The sequence below is a fragment of the Bubalus kerabau genome, chromosome 4, assembly GCF_029407905.1.
Source record: "Bubalus kerabau isolate K-KA32 ecotype Philippines breed swamp buffalo chromosome 4, PCC_UOA_SB_1v2, whole genome shotgun sequence".
In the NCBI taxonomy this organism is placed as follows: domain Eukaryota; kingdom Metazoa; phylum Chordata; class Mammalia; order Artiodactyla; family Bovidae; genus Bubalus; species Bubalus kerabau.
The window spans coordinates 8,733,392-8,752,542 of NC_073627.1; the positions used below are offsets into that span (position 1 = coordinate 8,733,392).

The 19,151-nt window shown below is 57.0% G+C and overlaps 1 protein-coding gene across 3 annotated transcripts; it reads right to left on the reverse strand.

The window, feature by feature from the left end:
* Positions 1-783: 783 nt before the first annotated feature.
* Positions 784-18,402, reverse strand: EXOC7 (exocyst complex component 7). 3 transcript variants are annotated; one of them, XM_055575184.1, is made up of 20 exons: positions 18,247-18,402; positions 17,998-18,063; positions 16,448-16,632; positions 16,165-16,270; positions 13,890-14,112; positions 11,288-11,455; positions 8,376-8,468; positions 7,423-7,491; positions 6,282-6,427; positions 5,880-6,032; positions 5,543-5,641; positions 5,119-5,181; positions 4,786-4,852; positions 3,249-3,314; positions 2,837-2,957; positions 2,525-2,620; positions 1,694-1,757; positions 1,452-1,493; positions 1,211-1,344; positions 784-963 (listed from the first exon to the last, which is right to left on the reverse strand). In XM_055575184.1, exons 1-20 carry the CDS (start codon positions 18,304-18,306, stop codon positions 861-863), a joined length of 2,124 nt encoding a protein of 707 aa, XP_055431159.1. In that variant the 5' UTR covers positions 18,307-18,402; the 3' UTR covers positions 784-860. The 3 variants fall into 3 exon arrangements, with proteins under 3 accessions (XP_055431159.1, XP_055431160.1, XP_055431161.1); XM_055575185.1 differs by lacking the exon at positions 7,423-7,491; XM_055575186.1 differs by lacking the exons at positions 7,423-7,491; positions 8,376-8,468.
* Between the last annotated feature and the right edge of the window lie 749 nt (positions 18,403-19,151).

Sequence of the window (19,151 nt, forward strand, 5' to 3'; positions counted from 1 at the left end):
ACACATCGCCCCAGAGCAAGGGCGCCTCTGGGGTTTGTCTTGTCGCGCTCAGCTGTTCACTTTTGTTGGAGTAGGTGGGGCCCCATCTCACATCCCTGAGCCCCGCTCTGCTCCAGACTGTCTCACTACTGTCCGCTGGTCCCCCGTCCCCACACACAGCCTAACTGCTCCTTCGGCAACCGCTGCAGCTTGGCCTCGGGCCAGGAGTGCTGGAGCCGCAGAGACAGGCCCGGGACGGTCAGGACCCCTTCTGTGAGCTCCGGCCAGTGCTCAGAGGGCAGGGAGAGCACTTCTACTCCAGCCACCAGGACGCACCTCGTGGGCAGAACTCCCCAGGCGGCAGAACTGTGGGGGTAAGGCAGGCATTCTCTGCACTGAGTCTGAGAGCAGTCCAACCCCCTTGCTTTTCTGCAGGGCCTGGGGCTGCGGTGTGGCCTGCTCCTCTGAGCCTGACCCTCAGGCCTGGGCTGAACAGCATTTTCCACCCCAGTCCCAAGCTGGCCTGGAAGCAGGGCTACTCAGCCCTCCTCCTCCCGTCCCGTGAGGCAGCTGTGGGCACAGACCTCTGTCTGCCTTCTCTGTGTTTCTTGACTTGAAGCCATCCTGTGGCTTCTGCAGGCTGTGGTCAGAGTGATGAACCCCAAGGTTCTGGGAGAGTGCTGCTTGGGTAGGGAATGGGGGCTGCGAGAGGAAGGGCAGACCAGGACTTGAGGACTCGGGGGCGGGGCTCCTGGCCCGGTGGCAGAGCAAGGCCCGTCGCAAAGGATGCCACACTCACCCGGCCCAGAGGCAAGTCCACACCTGTTTATCTGTCCAGTAACACAGCTGCTCTGGCAGAGCCAGGCAGGGGCATCGGCAGCTCAGGCCGAGGTGTCAAAGAGGCGATCGATCATGTCCCCCACCTGCTCCACGCGGTACTTGATGTACTTCTCCGGGTTCTTGGTGAAGGGCACGCTGCCATACCTGCCCAGGTGGTGAGGTCAGAGAGGGCAGGCCGAGCCCCTCCCCAGCTCTGCCTCAGCCTAAGGCCCTCCTAATGGGGTGCCCCTGAGTCATGTTTTGGTCTGGCCCCACACCAAAGCCATAGGCGCTGGGTCTGCCACCTGAACCCACCTCCCTCTCTCCACGTTTTCTCAAAGAAAAGAGCCCAGAGGTCCAGTTGGGGCAGAGGGGGCGTGTGGGGCTGGGAAGTCAGAGATGGAGGGCTCACCTGTTTAGAAAGGCCCCATAGGTCTCCTTAACGATACTTTTCTGAGCTTGGCGGATCTTGTCCCTCTGCTCCGTGTCGGGAATTGCCCAGGCCTTCTGGATCTTGCACAACTCCTCAAGGCCATCGTTGAAGCCCTGGCCACCAAACAGGGGGAAGTAACAGTGACCCAGAGAAAAACGTTCGGGTCTGTGTTGCTACGGGAGCGGCATCAATCGACGGAGGGGAGAAGATCCTGACTTACCTTAAAACGCTCCTTGATCATCTGCCGCTCCTTGTCCCGAAGCTGGGGGGCCGGGGGAGATGGCAGACAAAGCAGAGCTCAGAGCAGAGGCGCCCTGCCCCTGGCTCCTTCCCTTCTGCCCTCGGGGCCACAGGCATCTCTGCTTTCTCATCCTGGTTGTTTATTTTTTTCCCAGAGAGACAACACAGAGCACCGTATCCACTAGCCATCCCTCCCCTCCCCAGCCCAGGCCTTCAGCCCACCTTGACTCCAGGCTGGACCACAGGTAGATTCTTCTCGGCAATGTAGTCAGTCACCTTTAGCCAACTGCCAGGCAGGGAGGGAAGCACAGGGCAGAAAAGGGACAGCCTCAGGCCCCTGCTCCCTTTCCTGGGGTTTTGTTTTTTTTTAAAAATCTCTTCATTTACTGGGGTAGGTGGTGAGGGCAGGGATCAGTTTGGGTCAAAACTGAGCAAAACACAGCAGAGATTCTTCTTCCCCCCCTTGGGAATAAAAATGTTCAAGCTGCTCACTTTTAAAATTAAGGACGGGAAACCGAGCACTCAATAGACTGATCCAGCACTACCGAGTGCACTTCATGTCGGCGTCGCAGCCGATTTAGACGGAGAAGCAGGTGAGAAAGGAGGAGCAGAGCACAGACAAACAGGGAGGAAGAGGGAGATACAGCCACGGGGAAGAAACATCCAAAGCGAGAGACACACAGACTAAGAAACAGGAGGAGAGGACCAGAGGCAGCCCAGAGAGCGGGGCTCGGCCAAGTTCAAGGGCCCCTGCGACCTTGCTCTTTGCTCGGCCAAAATGTTACCCACATCTCTGACAGTCAACCATTCTTAGCTGTCACCCTTGGCAGACTACCCTTGAACAGACTGGCAAAGCGCCCCTTCCCTGCCAAGGAGTAGGGAGTGGGAGGGGGCTTCCCACCCCCTACAAAAGTGATTAAAAAGCAGAGGATTGGGGTCCACTGGGCAGCAGTTCCCCACCACTGACCCCACGCTGACCGGGCCCAGCGTCCCCAGGCTCTAGGAAGGAAGTGTGAGTGGTGGGTACATAGGTCGGGGCGGGGGGTTCCCCACCTGCGCTGGTAGGTCTGGATCTGCTGCTCGATGTGCTCCCGGTAGGAGCGCTCAGCAGTCTTCTGGGTCACAGCCACCAACTGGATCAGCTCGGACCTGGGGTGGGAGCAGGGGGGAGAGGAGAGAGCGGAGGTCCAACAGGCTGCCGGCCTCCGCAGCAGCCCTGGCGGGGCCTGCCTCCCGCCTCCCTGGGTCCTGGGCCCACCAAGGGCAAAGGGGTGCCCTCCCCACTGGGACACCAGGGGGCACAGCCATCCCCAGGAGGCTGGGCCGAGGCAGGTGAGCCCCAGAGCAGCCCCCGCGGCCACTTACTTCTCCAGGGCCTTGAGGATGTAGTTGTAGTTGTTGTGCAGGAAGATGGCACTCAGAGCCGGGTCCTCATACACCTTGGATTTGCTCAGCAGGTTCAACTGCAGGTTGCCCAGGACTTTACCTGCACAGGGAAGGATGTGGTCACCTACCAACCACGGAATCTGATCCGCAAACCAACTCCCACTCGTCGCTCCTTGTCCCTCCCGGACCCAAGACCCCACCAGACTTGGGAGCCCTTGGCCCAGCCCCCACAGCCCCCCAGCCAGAGGTTAGGTTGCAATTCTAAAGGTCGGGGCAGGGTGGGGGGCCCTCAGGAGCGGGGCCGGGACTAGCAGGAGCACACAAAGAGGAGAAGGAAGGGAAGAGGCAGGAGGCCGGGTGCTGGGGCTGCTGGCTGGCGGGGACCACTCACAGATGTAGGTGCTCAGTAGACGCTTGCTGAACTCGGAGCTGTAGCTGGTGGCAGAGGAACTGGTCTCTGTGAGAGGAGAAGTCCTGTTACTGCGGCCGTGGCAGCAGCCGAGACCCTCTCTGGCCTCCCCTTGGCCCGGGGAGCAGCTAGGGAAACCCTGGGAGGAACCTTCCTCAGGCAGAGCTGGGTATGTCCTGAGCTATGGGGCTCGCTTCCCGCTGAGGGGAGCACTTCCTGGGACTCTTCTGGAATCCGGGGAGACCCCTCCATGGTCTTGGGTGGTGGGGTTAATGAGCTGACCTCCAAGGACCGGCAGGAAGACAGGCAGGACAGGCGTGGGGACAGGCCCTTCCCCCAACCCAAGCTGGGTGGTACCTACAAGGCCCATGTATCCCATTTATTAGCAGCAGAGTTTTAGAATAAGCCCCTGATGGCCTCTCCACCTTCTTCCCCACCACCCATAAGCTCCTCTACCAGACCAGAGGGGTCCTGCCCACACAGAGCAGAAGGCCAGGGGGTTGGGGAGTGGACAGGGTAGGAAGGGGACAGGGAGGTGCTGGACCAGCCCGAAGGGTGTAGTCAGGGTGCTGGGCACAGCAGGATGCTGTCTGCAGAAGCCCAGAGACAGAAACTGGCGGTCAGGGAGCTGAGGGGGTCAGGAGCACCCTGAAAGAACCCATGCCCCTCTGACCCTGCTCCAACTGGGGCCCTGAGCCTGTCCAGGGGCCTCTGTGCCCAGGGAACCTCACCCACAGGGCTTCAGAGAGGGAGGATGGGGCTGCCGAGCCCTGCTGCTTACCTCGGGGGTCTAAAGGAATATTGTATGTGTCCCCAAGAACTACGCAGTGAGAGGCAGTGCGCACAGAAGGGAAGGGGGGAGACAAAGGAGGGAGAAAGATGCAAAGAGCAAAACAGGTTAGAGACGGCCGCCACACCCGAGCCAAGCAGCCCACGCCCCTCGACGCCGGGACACAGACAGCAGGACAGCCCAGGCTGGACCCCCACAGGCCAGGGACACACTGGGAGGTGGACATCAGGAGAACGACAGGCCAGAGGCTGCCCCCAGGATGCAGGGTACAGGGAAGGCCCAGGGCTGGGTCTCAGCGCGCGCCTCCCCACGTGCTGACTTCCCAACCCCGGTCACGGAAAGACACCAGGCTGGCCCGGAGAAGCCAGCCGGGCCCGCTCAGTGGGTCAGCGGTGTGAGACCAGGTAGGAGGACAGGCAACACAAGAGGAGGTGGGGAGATGCAGAAGGAGGGGGAGCGGGCAGGGAAGACACCTTCAGACAAGTGGGGTCTGCGCTCCAGGGCGAGGACAGTGGAGGGAGCTGGGGGGACGGAGGCCAGGGCAGGCCGTCAGACCCCGCTTTCCTGATGCTGGGTCTTATGGCCCAAGAGGCTTGGAGGGGAGAGGGTCCTGTCACAGGCCATGACTCCTTTCCACCCCCCAGGATGGGTGGAATCTCCTCACTCAGAGACGTCTCCAGCCCAGAGGGAGGAATGGGGTGGGGGGCCCCGCTGGGAGGTGTCAAGTACCTTGGGAGGCCAGCATGGCACCCGCCGTCTCCTGGAAGTCCAGGAGCTGCTGCAGGAAGAGGATGGCCTGTGTGGGGAGAAAACGGGGCCAAGAAGAAGGTCAAGGGCAGGACCCAAAGGCTGGATCAGCCCCCACGGTGCAGCCCCTCTGGTCATTCCAGGACAGGTGAGGGCAGGTGTCTGCCGGTGAAACAGCTGGCAGCAAACTTGCCGCTTCAGCCTGTGGGTCTGGCCTCCGGGGAAAGGCCCCGTCTGCAGGGGGTGCTCAGCGCCTCCCGCCCATCCTGCCACCTGCGCCCTTTGCCCACCCCAGGAGTCCCCGGAAGCACCTACGTTGCTTGTGAGCTCGTGCACGGTGCCATCCTTGGGCATGTTGTATTCCTTGTCCGGGTCGTTCTGTGGGACAGACAGCCTGAGTCCCTGGGACAGCTCCTAAGGATGCCCCAGCCCACCCAGCACCTGTCTGTGGGCCCACAGCGCCACCTCCTGGCAGACACGCGTCAGGACACCCCATCGGGCACAAACTAAAAAGCAAGAGGGACCTAAAGGAGCTTGATGCCTCGGGTGGGGGCCTCTGGGAAAGAAACGGAGGCCCGTGGGTACTGACAGGAGACCAGCAGCACGGCTGGCCGGCTTCCCCGCAGGGCAGGCCCACCCCACTTGGAGGCCTGCTCTCAGGAGTTCCTGAGACCGTTGGCAGTGGCCCTGCCTGCAGCCCCGCCGGCCGGCCTGGGTGGCGTGGACAGAGGAAAGGCACCTTGATGTTGTCGGCAAAGTCCTCCAGCGCTTTGGCTCCCACGGTCTCCATGGAGGTGATGAGGCTGGGCAGCTTGTTCTTGGTGCTGGCGGCCGTGCCCTGAGGATGTAGCCACATGGCTGCACAGGGCTCCAGAGCCCTGCTCCTTCCCAGCCCCCCGCCCCGGGGACTGTCTCTTCTCCTCACTCCCCCAAGAGCACCTCCACCCGCCCAGGGCCCCGGGGAAGCTGCCGCTGCCCCTCACTCTGAGCAGAGAATGCGGTTCTCCTGGGAGGCCCTGCTGGGCGGCGGGACTCCTCCTCCCGGCGTCCCCAAGGGCCCCCCTGCCCCCACATACCTGGAGCACCTGGTCAAACTCAGGCTTGGTCTGCTTGAGGTGCCGCAGGATGGGGAAGACAGTAAGCACGGCTGAGAAGTCGTGGCGGATGATGGCCTTGCGGGCGGCCACCACAATGTTCTCGCCTTCGAGCATGAGCCCGTCCAGGGCGTCCTGAGAGAGTGGGGCAGGGGGAGGGCTCAGGGAAGGGGCGGCCAGCTGGCTCCCACGGCCGGTGAGGGCAGCCAGAAGGGTATGGGGGGCAGTGTGCCTCCGATCAGGACACATCACCCAGTTCAGAGGCCCCAGGATCAGGGTGGAGGCAGTGGCTGGAGTTAAGGGCTAGGAACCTGGCCCGGACTCAAGCTTCTGCAGGGACAGCTCTCACTTGGGGCATCTGGTCGAGGCGGGGCGGGGCCAGACCTGTATCAAAGAGTCGAAAGTCTTTTTCTGATGGTGCTCAGGGATGACGTCCGTCAGCAGCTGGTACTCGCTCTGGGCCAGCTTAACAAAGGCACTGACGCAGTGAATGTAGGCATCGGTTTCCACGTCCAGCATGTCATCTCTCCCTGGGGGGACAGCAGGGCCCCTGAGCTTCTGGTTTGGGGTAGCCCCTCTCCCTGCTGGGGTGGGGGGGCCGTGAATCTCTCCAGCTCCTGGGCTGCAGCCAGATTGGCAGCAGATGGGAGGAAGACTGCTGGCAGAAAGCTGAGAGGACTCTAGCAGAGCCGCCAGGGTTTGAGGGGAAAAAAAGGGGCTGAGTCCAACCTTGGCCTGAACTTCATTTTCAGCTCTGCTGTGGGCAGTATTACTGTCCCAGAGCGTCAGGTATGGGAGGTGTGGGGGAGATGGATTCAAGGACAAGAAGACCCCTCAGTCGACTTCCCGGAGAAGACACGTCTGACCCCAGACGGGGGATTTTGAACTGTACTGGGAAGACGACACTCAGGGATGGGCAAGAGGCAACGTCCACCCCGAGGAGGCTGGCGCCATCTCAGAAGATGCTGGGCCTCTGAAGGCAGACACTGGCCTGGCCAGGCCTTCTGGAATGTATAAAAAGGCGGTGGGCTCTGGTCTATGAGGCTAGCTGACATGGGATCAAAGTTGGAGAGCAGGCCACGTAAGCCCCAGAGAGGGAGGGTTGCTTGGTCGTCAGCTGCCCCGGGAGGAGCGGGGGGTCCCTCCACGGTACTGGAGGCTGGGGCAGTGGTGTCCGCAGGCAACCAGATGCTACGTGCCAAGGGACGGGCTCCGAGGGGGCCAGAGCCTTGGAGCTGCTGCTGGAGTCAGGTGCGGGCGCTCCCTGCCCTCCAAGGGGCCGCCTGCAGCTTCTGCCCTCAGCCCAGGCCTGGAGAGCCCAGCCTGCACTCCCGTCTGGAGAGAGGCAGGGAGACCTAGTGCCCGAGAGAGAGAGAGAGAGAGAGGAGGAGACCGGGGAGAGAGAGAGGCGAGTAGGCCTGGCTCGTCCTTGAAGCGGAGGCCGGCTGGGCAGCGGGAGCGGGCCCTCCGGGGGGTGGCCGGGAGTGCGGCAGTGGCGGCCCGCGGGCTGGGCTGCGGTACTCACCGGCCAGTGGCCCGGCCTTGTCGTTCAGGGCCTCGGACAGGTGCTTAACTCGGAAATCATGCTCGTGACCTAGCGAGACGTCGGCCGCAAACACAAGCAGCGTTTATCCAGGGGCGGATGGCTGCCTCTTGGGTGGGGGTAGGGGCTGAGAAGGAGCCCTCAATCTCCAGGGGGCGGATATGAGATGGGGTGCATGGAGGGGGGCACTGGAGAGGGCTCTGAGCCCCTCCTCTGTCTCAGACCACCTTGGGAACAGCCGTTTCAAGCCTGACTTGCAGTGCCTGGACCGCCCTCGGGAGCCGGCTTCCCCAAACCCGGAGGCTGAGAAAGCTGTGAGGACCACAGAGGGTTTCTGAAGAGTTTCCGGCAGCTGCGGAAGGTCTGATGCTCAGCCCCAGGGGCTGTGTCTCACCGTATTTGGGGAGAGGTCCAGTTAGAGATATGTCACTGCCCAATGAATGGGGACAGGCTCCTTTTGTCCCCCAGGGTCATTGTTTTGAAGGCGGATCTGGTCCACCGGGGCAGGGCTGTCCCTCCTCTGATGGGAGACAGGGGGGACACAGGCTGCGCACGCTCCCCCTTCTGAAAGTGGGGGGTGGCGGAGGGCAGCCAGCTTGGCCCTGCCACTGCTGGTCTGAGCGTGAAAGGGCTGCCCGTGACAGAGAACTTTCTCAGAGTTCAAACGGGAGACAAGAAGGACAGAGACAGGATGGGGAGGGGGCGGGAAGCCTCCCGGGGGGCAGAGCCGCCGTCAGCCAGACAGGACTGGGCCAAGACCACAAAGGCTGCCCCCGAGCCAGCCAGCAGGGCTCAGTGGCCCCAGGGACCTCAGTTCCCCCCGCCCCTCTCAGGCTTGTGCCAGAGGCCCTCTGGGGGGTGGAGGCTCTGCCCTGCCACGGGAGTGGACACACGGTGGAGGAGGAGGGAACTGGAGAGGAACACAGGGTGATTACCTTCCAGAGGAATGAGGTTAGAGCCCCCCTTTTTCCCATCTAGACCATGCTGGGAATATTGTTTCAGAAGGTTCTGAGCCTTACGGATCGTCCCTGTCACCAGAGCCACACAGAGAGGAGACAAGAAGACCTAGGAAATGAGCGAGAGAAAACAGCAGCAGCCCTCCACCGAGCCCTCTCCCCCAGGCCCGCACCCACCCCCAGCAGTGAGCACGCCCGGACGGAGGAACAGAGCTGTTTCATTCCCCCAGGGGACTCCTGGTTCTGCCAGTGACCCTCGTGGTTCTGGGTCTGAGTTCATTTGAGGAAGTGCAGCGGGTGAAGGAGATGAGATGGGCAAAGATCCACCAGGAGAAGCCAAAAATTAAAAAAAAACAAAAAACAGTACTGAGTGGCACTTGGTTTATAGGCCCCGGGACAGAGGAGCAAGTCATGGAGCTCTCGAGCCCAGAAAGGGAGATCCTGGGGACACCTCGAGGCCCTTGGATCCTCTCCCAAGGGCAGGCCGAGCTCTCCGGGCACGCTCAGTGCCAGAAGCAGCCAAGCAGCAGCCCACCGAAAGCAGGAGACCCGGGAGGTGGCGAAATGGGACTGGGCTTCCAGGGACAGCAGTGGGAGGCTTGGAGATCCAGAGGCAGAGTGGCCCACACACCAGGGGAGGGACCCGAACCATCAGAGCTCTTGGGAATGACTCAAAAGACGAGGAAAAGTTAACAGAGGCCACCACACAGAGAGCTGGAGCGGGAGGGCCGCAGGAAAGGGGGCATGCTCTTGGCATGGGGGGAAAAAACCAACAGTTAGTATCACACGTGAGAACAACCACAACAACGCCGCGGTGCCCACAGCCTCTCGGGTCAGCTACCTCTACGGGAGCGAGACAGCTCGGGGAAGAACACGTGGGGGAAATAAAACAGCACTCAAAACGGATGCGTGCAGCGGCCTCGTCAACAAAGCTGGGGGCAGGGGAGGCACCGTGAGGGTAACTCCGGTCCCTCTCCCCTGGGGACTCCTGGATGCCCCCGGGCATCTCTGAACACAGGGAGGCTGCTTGGGTCCTGGCAGCTCCCTAAAAGGCTTGGGGAGGCGGGACATTTCTCTCTGTGCACACCAACCACAATTAGCTACTAACAACCGAGTTCGGGGCTCCGGTTCAGCATCTGTCTCGCCGTGTTCTTTCTTCAGCGAGCGGCCTCACTAATGAGCCAATCGGTTTCCTGCCCCACAGCCGAGCGGGAGCAGATGGGCCCATGCGGCCTTCAGGAGCCTCGCCAGCACGTCCGCGTGGATGTGGGCTGGGGACACTGATCTGGCAGCCGCCATGCCCATCAGGCGCCCAACTACCTTGGACGATGCCGACGTCAGTGTTTCATCACCCACCGCGCCTCCCAGCTTCGCTCCTCAAGAGCTGGGAACCACGTCCTGGGGGCCTGTCTCCCTAGTTTCTGGCATCAGTTCTGAGCTCCCCCCACCCCGAGCTTCTGACAACTCTTGAAACCCCACAGAAACCAAAGGGACCCTCACAGCTACAGCCCTCCATTTGGCAGGCTTGAAGTCAAGGCTGCTTTAGGTCCAGCAGGAGCACCGAGATCAGACCCCGGCTCCCCTGCAGGGCCAGCAGTGTTCCTGGATGCAGTCTGGGTCCTGGGGTGCCCATCGGAGAAAAGACAGAGGGGAGGAGAGCGCAGGCCTGCCGGGGCCCAAGGAGCCCCACAGCCTCGCTGAGCCGAGGCAGAGACGGACAGGCCCGTGTGGCGGGTGGCTATGGCCACACAGGCAGCCTTACTAGAGTCCCCATTTGCGGCCAGTTCTCCAAGGGGGGCGGCCAGGACATCCACACTGGAGGGGAAGGGCCCCTGGCTTCCCTCATGCCACGCCCACTGGTGCCCTGCCTGCGGGCAGCCTCTGCTCTGCCGTGTCTCCAAACCCTGAACAAAGGCCTGAGGAGGAGCGGGTTTTCAGGGCAACTGTGAACAGGCAACCCTGCTCCCTGAGGGGCAGGGAAGGAGAGCGCCGTCACGAAGGACGGTCCCACCAGTGCCTCTGGGCACGTGAGGCAACAGCAGCTGGACCAGGTGGGCTGAGGCGGAAGACGCCCCTGGCCTCACTGGCTCTCTCTCTCCCTGGGGTCTGCAGTGGTCCCTCACCCTGGAAGACCCCAGCCTCTCGAGGGCAACACCTCTCAGCAGCCAGACACAGCCAGGCTTGCCAAGCGGATGACACATCCAGAGGGCCACTGTGTACCTGGAGCACAGACTACGGGGCACACGATGACGGGAAGAAGGCCAGACAGCTGCTCGCCCAGGACACCCACGGCCCAGGCCTCTCCCACCTCAGCAACCCTCCCCCGACTCCCCACGGCTGGACACGAGCTTCGAGTGGAACCCAAAAGCCCAACTGTGTCCTTCGGAGAGGATGGCCTGGGATTTTTTTTTTTCTTTCTGGATGGATGGACTGTGAAAGAGTAAACTCTCCCCTCTCCACTTCCTAACCACGCGTCAGGTCAAGCGGCCTGGGCTTCCTGGAAGATGAAGCCCGCCGTGCCTGCCCCGTCCCATTCCACGGTTCTGGTGGCGGCAGCAGGCCTGGCCTTTCCACAAGATGACGGAGAGAGGCCGAGGGCGCCCAGCGAGCGGCTGCCCCGGCACCCCTGTCAGCCCACCTCTCCAGGACTGTGACCCTCCGCTCCAAGGACCCATATGCAGCCCCCAGACTCGTGAGAAAGGAGCTCACCGGACCAGGCTTTGCTGGGTGGGCAGACACCTGCTTTCTGTCCCGTGTACCTATGGTCAGGGGTACTGTGAGGACAAGCTCTACAGGGGCCGACGCTGCTCACCCTGGGGTGGGCCTGGGCAACCCAGGTCCCAGGTGGCCTTCGGGATGGTTCTGAGGTGGGCCAGCGGTGGGGGGCTCACCTGGCCGCTTGACCGGCTTCTTGGTGGGTGTGTCTTTCCTCTTGTTGGGGATGGCAGGGGAGTAGGGGACCCCAGAGGAAGAGCTGCTCTTCCGGAAATGCTCCTTCAGGCCTTTGATGGAGCGGTCCAGCTGGCTGGAGCGGATCTGGTAGTAGACGTTCATGAAATCTGAGGGAAGACGGGCAACAGCTGAGGTCCCTGCCCCTGGCCCAGGAGCCTCCCTCTCCCCTCCAGACACAGCTCCTCGGGGCAGCAGTGGGTACCTGCTATTGCTACCTGCGAACCTCTTCCTAGCAGCCCCCAGCGCAGCCTCGTCCCAAATTAAACAAAGTTTTATGAGAGAAACTATCCCCCAACAGAACCAACAGTTGTGAGTTGTTTTCTGTTGTTTTTTTTTTTTACTATGCCACACAGCATGTGGTTCTTGGTTCCCTGACCAAGGATCGAATCCGTGCTCCCTACAGTAGAATCAGAGTCCTAACCACTGGGCCACCAGAGAGCTCCCTTTGAAAGTAATGTTTTTTAATTTTTAATTTTGTTTGTTTATTTTTGGCCACACCCCAAGGCTTGTGGGATCTTAGTTCCCAGACGGGGGTTTGAACGCAGGCCTGTGGAACTGAAAGCGGAGTCCTAACCACTGGACTGCTAGGGAATTCCTGGTTAAGTTTTTTTTTTTAGATAAAAAAAATACAAAGTTAACACCCAGCTTCCACTTGGTAAGAGGTCAAAGGATGTGATTTCTGGGTCGGGAAGATCCCCTGGAGAAGGGATAGGCTACCCACTCCAGTATTCTTGGGCTTCCCTGGTGGCTTGGTCAGTAAAGAATCTGCCCGCAATGCGGGAGACCCAGGTTCAATCCCTAAGTCAGGAAGTCCTTCTCCTTGGAGAAGGAAATGGCAACCTACTCCAGTATTCTTGCCTAGATAATCCCATGGACAGAGGAGCCTGGTGAGGTAAAATCCATGGGGTTGCAAAGAGTCGTACATGACTCCAGCAACTGAGCATGCAAAGGATGTGAGCAAGGCGTAGGCAGTAAAGAGACAAGAAGTGAAGTGAACTGAAGTCGCTCAGTCATGTCCGACTCTGCGACCCCATGGACTGTGGCCTGCCAGGTTCCTCCGTCCATGGGATTTTCCAGGCAAGAATACTGGAATGGGTTGCCATTTCCTCCTCCAGGGGATCTTCCCAACCCAGGGATCGAACCCAGGTCTCCTGCATTGTAGGCAGATGCTTTTACCATCTGAGCCACCAGGGAAGTCCCAATGAATGCCAGTAAGTGAAAAAAATAGACCATTCTTTAGCTGTGAATGAAGTGAAAATTTAAAAAAATGAAAGGATCGTGACAGCCCAGTCAAATAGCTAAGATAAATGAAGTTAAGGAAGAATAAACAGCTGGAGGATTGTCGACGGTCAGTCCACCGGCCCCATCTGTCCGGAGAGGAACGTAAGATGGCAAGAAGGTTACAGATCTGTTCAGACAGCTCTACCTGATAACTGCACCTTTGAGAAAATATCCCAAAGAACTTCCTAAATAAGAAGACCAAGCAGTGTAACCATGTTCACTCTGTCACTTTATCAATACTGGAAAATTAGAAAAGAAAAAAGTCCAAATGAGTGAGGAAAAAAGATACAGATGCCACGGTACATTTCTGCAGCTCCGAACCAATGTGTCACTAGCATGTGAAATGGACCAAAGCACAGAGGTTCTGGCTGAAGGAGGCAGGGGGTCTGGAGGCATCCCCTGGCCTCCCTTATCCCAAGGGAGCCCCTGGATCGCTCCTGCCAACCCCTCGGCTCCCAGAGTGCAGTTCGTGAGCCACAGACAAGCCTGTGTGGTTGGTACAGGCAGCCCTGAGACCCGGCACCACACAGTCCTCGAGAAGGAGGGGGACAGTGGTAAGGCACACTGGCAGCTTGGTGCGTGTACACACTACCAAAGGGAAGAAGAATGTGGAGGACTAAGCAGCTTAAAATTGAATATTCATTAGTTTTTTTAAAATTTTTGTTTAACTCAGGAGTTTTCTTTTAAAAATCCTGGGACAGGCCAAAGAAATGATGGGACCAACACACCACAGAATATCAAAAAGAATGTCAAAAAGAATGAAGCAGATATACATGTACTGATATGGAATGCTCTCAAGGCATGTCACTAAGTTAAAAACAAAAACCAGAAAACAATTGTCAGAGAGGACAACTGTCCTTCCACCTGGGAACGAGGGGGAGATACGCACATATTTACTCTCTCTCTCACACACATAAAGATTTTTTTGGAAGGCTGTAAACAACCTTAACAGTACTCATCTTTGGGTTATGCCGTAGGCATCAGGGAAGCGGGGAGGTGAACTTCTGTTTTTCACCTAAACCTTTCTGTGCCATTTAAAATTTTTATAATTAATTGGGGGGAGAAAAGGAAGAAACAGGAGAAAGGAAGGTATATAAAGAAACGGTTGGATTTGCTAGATTCACAATTTGACACACACGTTCGGGATTTATGGCTCACGTTGTCTCCTACTAAACTCTATCAAAGACATGCAAGTGGATTAAAGAAACGAAGGGGAGGCCCGCTCCCTCTGGCCTGCCACCAGCACCCTGGCCGTCTCACCTTGGTTGCGGCCGTATTCCACCAGCCAGCGGGAGATGCGGACCACGTCGTGCAGCACGCTCTCGGGCAGGTGCTCCAGGGGCACCTCCTCCTGGAGCTCCAGGTCGTCCTCACCACCGATCAGATCCAGGATGAGCACTGGGGACACCACCTTGCTGTGCCGGGTCATCAGGCTGCGGAACTCGGACTCCAGCGACTCCTTCCCCCGCTCAAACAGCAGCTTCTATGGGACGGAGGGAGGGCGAGGGGAAAGATGAGGGTCCGCAGCTGCTCCAGCACTCAGCTGGCCCTCGCCTCCCCATACCCTTCCTTTCCCTTCCTGCTTCTGGGTCCCAGCCCTCCTCTGCCTTCACTTCCTTTTTCCCAGAGAAGAAACGCTCGGAAGCCTTCCTGTATTATTTCTTTCCCTTGTGTTCTCTTAAAATGTATGCTTGCAGGTGAAATCCAGAGTTTTACAAAAAGTAGGTGCTTACAGGTATCAGCTGATTATTTTCTCATTCCACCATTAATTTGTGTTCTTGTTAGAAAAGGGTTTGTTAGAAACCCTTGTTAGAAAAGCAAAAGAAAAAAACATAAATTGGATGTCAAAAACTTATGTGCTGAAAATTATGCCATCAAAAAAGCGAAAAGAGGGGGACTTCCCGGACTGTCCAAGGCTTAAGACTCCATACTTCCACTGACGGAGGCGAGGGTTCAATCCCTGGCCAGGGAATTGAGATCCCACATGCCATGCTGTGAGCACTCCCCCGCGCCCCGCTCCAAAAAAAAAAGTGAAAAGACAATCCATAAAATGAAGGGAAATACTTGCAAATCATGTATCTGATAAGTGATAGGTATTCAGAGCAGACAAGAGAATCAAAAATATACGCCCACACAAAAGTATGTACACAAGAGTTCACAGCAAAAAAAAAAAAAAAAAAAAAGAGTTCACAGCAACACCACTCATAGCAACACTGCTCGTAACCACCAAAAAGATGAATGGACAAACTGTGGTAGGTCCATTGAATGCAATATAATTCAGCCCTACAATGGAGTGAAGCGCTGACACACGTTACCACACAGATGAACCTTGTGAACAGGCAATCTGAAAGAAGCTCGATTCAAAAGGTCACATATTGTGTGATTCCATTTGCACAAGTCCAGAATAGGCAAATGTACAAAGAAAATATGAGTGAGTACTAGTGGCGGGGAGAATGGGGGAGGCGAGGGAAGAAGAGGGACTGCCAACGTGTTTCTTTTTACAGGGGATGAATATGTTATGAAATTTATTCCAGGGATGTTGCATGACTCGGGGATTATTAAAACTACTAAATTACTGATTACTAAACTACTAAGTTTTATACTTCAGATGGGTAAAACTTTATTGGTATGTGAATTATATCTCAATAAAGATGCTTTAAAAATAGAGAAGTTGGAGTGTTTCTGCTTACTTGAAAAGTAAGTCCTCTAGGGTAAACCTGGAGTTGTCTATTTTTTGTCTTCTCCTTCTCTAGCCCACCCCCACACCCAAGTTCTAGCACAGAGCTCTTCACTCTGTGACCTGAACTTGGTAGAGACCCTCAAGAACAAAGTTCTCCAACCCCTGACATTCCAATCTCTGAGTCCAGGCTGCCACTGATGGGCTGCAGTATACTGGTTATACTGGTGTGTCCCCTCTGGGTTACTAGTGTGACAATATACTGATCCTGTCAGCCTTCTGTGTAGCCAGGTGGCAATGGTTGGTTATACAATGTGAATGTCACTGAACTGCTCCCTTAAAGATGGTTAGAAATGGTAATTTTTATATTATGTATTTTTCACTACAATAAAAAAATATTCATGCATTTATAAAAATCAAATGTGAAATTTATATTTCATAGGTAACTTGTGTGTTCTCTGGTGGCTCAGTGGTACAGAACCTGCCTGCCTATGCAGGAGATCTCTGAGTTGAGAAGATCCCCTGGAGAAGGAAATGGCAACCCACTCCAGTATTTTTGCCTGGGAAATCCCATGGACAGAAGAGCCTGGCAGACTACAGTCCATGGGGTTGCAAAAGAGTCAGACACAACTCAGCAACTAAACAACAACTTTTAATTTAGCTAAATTATTAAAATGCAATCAAAATGTATACCTGTGATTCCTGAAACAGAGATTTCAATGTCTGTAGTATGTGCATGGTATTATATACTTCTCTTCATTCAACTATATTATCTTTTAGCTGGTTCAGTGTCATTCATGAGACCTGGGCAGGGACTGGTGTCTCCCAACCTCTCACATCACTCTGCTGGCCCCTTACCACTTTGTTGAGCTCTGGGCTGTCTGGGCTATTGTCCTGGAAATACTCCACAGCCTTCTGAATCTTGGCCATGCTTCCCAGGTACTCCTCTAGCCTACCTGTGGGCCTGGAAAGGAGAAGAGCCATATTAGCCCAGGCAGATGGAAGATGAAGAGGAATTGTATTTGGAAATGGGAGAACAGAATTAACACAGGGGACTCTAGGCTTATATATATTCTACCCCCCTTCCAAAGCCTACTGGTCCAAGAGGCATTAGGAATGTGACACTCTGGCCCGAGCTCACCCCTCCCTGATGATCTTCTCAGTGTCACTGGCCACGTGGTAGTAGCTGATGACGTGGTCCAAACAGGATAGGGTCTTCTCGACATTCTCCTGCAGCCGCTGCAGGTTCTCTGTCTGCTTGTGCACGGGGATGATGGAGTTCTCCAGCTTCATAAGGCGACTCTCAAAGGATGACAGGATAGACACCTGCGGGGGGAAGCCTCATACTCTCAGGCCTCAGGGCTGTCCCAGCACTGCTTCGGCCCCCCAGCCAGGTCTTCGGCATTTGCTGTGGTTTTCTAGGCAGTAGGCTCCAAGAGGAGAAGGACAGGGTATAACTATTCCCCACTGTATCCCCAGGATCTACCACGTGCCTGGCAGATTGGAGGTGGCCCAAATAAACTGGCTGAAGTTTGATCTGAAGGCGAGGCAAGCATTACATTAACTCCTCAGAAAATCACCACAGGATGGCTTCCCTTCCACCCCTTAAAGCCAGATCTCAATTTATGTTCTCTCTGATGCTTTCCTAGACTGAACAGGAACTAGTTTCATACAGAGTAGCCTCAAATGCATTCCTGGTACCTTCAAACCTCCTCTCTCTAAGGCAATGGCATTCCACTCCAGTACTCTTGCCTGGAAAATCCCATGGATGGAGGAGCCTGGTGGGCTGCAGTCCATGGGGTCACTAAAGTCAGACACGACCAAGCGACTTCACTTTCACTTTCACGCATTGAAGAAGGAAATGGCAACCCAATCCAGTGTTCTTGCCTGGAGAATCCCAGGGACAGGGGAGCCTGGTGGGCTGCCGTCTATGGGGTCGCACAGAGTTGGACACGACTGAAGCGACTTAGCAGCAGCAGCAGCAGCACTTGATGACTGTGTTACTGAATACATATCCACGTTTCTATCTACTACTCAGTTTGGGTTTTCCAGGCTCTTTTAGGAATAAGAAAGGAAGTTCATGTTTATTGTGTACCTATTGTATACCAGATACCGTGCAAGAGGCATTTCCACGCATTAGCTTCTATGACCTTCACAGCTACAAGGGAGATTAGCATCGTCTATTTTAGCAGAGGAGGTAACTGAGGCTCAGAGCTACCTGTCAGGAGCCACACATAAATAAGTGGAGGGGCAAGGGCTAGATCCCACATCTGTCTGATTTCTGGCTCATTTTACCCCTCCAGCTATCTGTAGTGACAGCTGAGTCTCCTGCCCTCAGTAACCTCAGAAGTGGTAACCCCACCGGTGATACCCACACTTAAATTGAGGGTGACCCATGGCCAGTACCCAGCCCACTTAAGTCAGTCTCACTAAATGTTTGCGGAAGGAGAGAAAGAAGAATGGAGAACTCAGGCAGAAAGCAGAAATGTGGGAGGCTGCAGCACCCTCGGCGAAGGGGCGGGCAAGGGGAAGAGAGTGTAAGAGAAGTGTAACACTGTTGCTAGGGAAACCCAGACGTTACCACCCATCACCACCCAGGCCAGAAGCCTCAGGCGTTAGGTACCCAAACCCCTGGGTCGCAGAGTTCTCTCTCCAGCGTCTGGAGGCCCTCCCAGCTGAGGGGTTACTCACCATGTTCTTGGTGAGCTGGTCGCTCTTCTCCAGGCTGTCTCGGATGAAGGACAGCGTCTCTTCCTCCTGCGGAGCGGAGGGGAGGACATCACCACAAGCCAGAGACCACCGCATCCCGGCTCCACAGCCTCGCCCGGACCCGACTGCCTGGTACCCGGCCCCCTCCCACTCCTGCTACCTCCCTGAGTAGACGCCCGGCCCGGATCTCGGCCCCTTCCCTCACCTCCTCCCCCGCCTCCCCAGCCCCACCTGCTTCAGCTTGTCCTCGATCTCCCGCCGCCGGGCGGACGCCTCCTGCGGGGGGATCATGACTTCGACCTCCCTGCGTGCGGCTCCCACAGCCCAGCGTCTCCCTTCCGAGAGCCCTCTCGGTTCCCGTCCCTGTCACACCCACTTCCGCCCGTGGCCCCCTCCCCGGGGCGCGCTTGCCGCCATATTTGGAGTGGCAGGCGGAAGTGCGCCTGCGTGAAACTAAGGGACGGGGACCCCGGCAGGTGGCCATCTTGGGTGTGGCGGGGAGGTGCACCCGGGTTTCACCTTGATGCGTGTTGCCACCCTCATCAGAGAAGGTTCTCTAGCGGTGTTTTGTCCCGCAGCTGGCACAACAGTTACAGCTCACTTGCCGTCTTCGTGGGAAGGCTGACTCTTTTCACAAAGATTAATAACAAATTCGTTTGTCCGGATCCAGGCACAGATGAGGCGTTCCCCCGCAAAGCACAGCACAGAGCTTGTCACACAGCAGGCGCCTAATGTGTGCTCATTTAATGACTGAGGGACCTATGTAGTCGTGTCCCCCTTCGGCCCTAAAAGTTCTCACGGAATGCGCCCTGTGTGCAAGCCCTGGCCCGGGCGAAGAATGCTCGCCCATGGCCCCAGCGGCATCCATAACTACAATCCCGACTTGTGAGGGGCTGGGCCAAATTCCTGGGGTAGGAGGGGTTCTGGGAGCACTCATCCCGGGGACTGGTATGGAACCGGAGATAAGCTCCAAGCTCCACACTAGGGTGTCTGTTTTGGAGAGAGATACATGGTTTTATTTGCTGGGGGTGAGGGCCGGGCCGCGGGTAGAGAGTGGCTTCAGCGGTGTATTTCCCCAGGTCTGGAAACAGTGCAAGGGGAAGGCTGAAAAAGCCCAGACCTGTCCGCGGGGTTAG

What these genes read in the sequence shown, in the direction of transcription:
- EXOC7 (XM_055575184.1), bottom strand. Translation starts at nt 18,306, where the DNA reads ATGATCCCCCCGCAGGAGGCGTCCGCCCGGCGGCGGGAGATCGAGGAC. An exon ending in ATCCTCAAGGCCCTGGAGAA is followed by an intron (nt 2,621 to 2,836) that starts GTAAGTGGCCGC and finishes CTCCCACCCCAG; the next exon opens with GTCCGAGCTGATCCAGTTGG. An exon ending in TGGTCCAGCCTGGAGTCAAG is followed by an intron (nt 1,494 to 1,693) that starts GTGGGCTGAAGG and finishes CCGGCCCCCCAG; the next exon opens with CTTCGGGACAAGGAGCGGCA.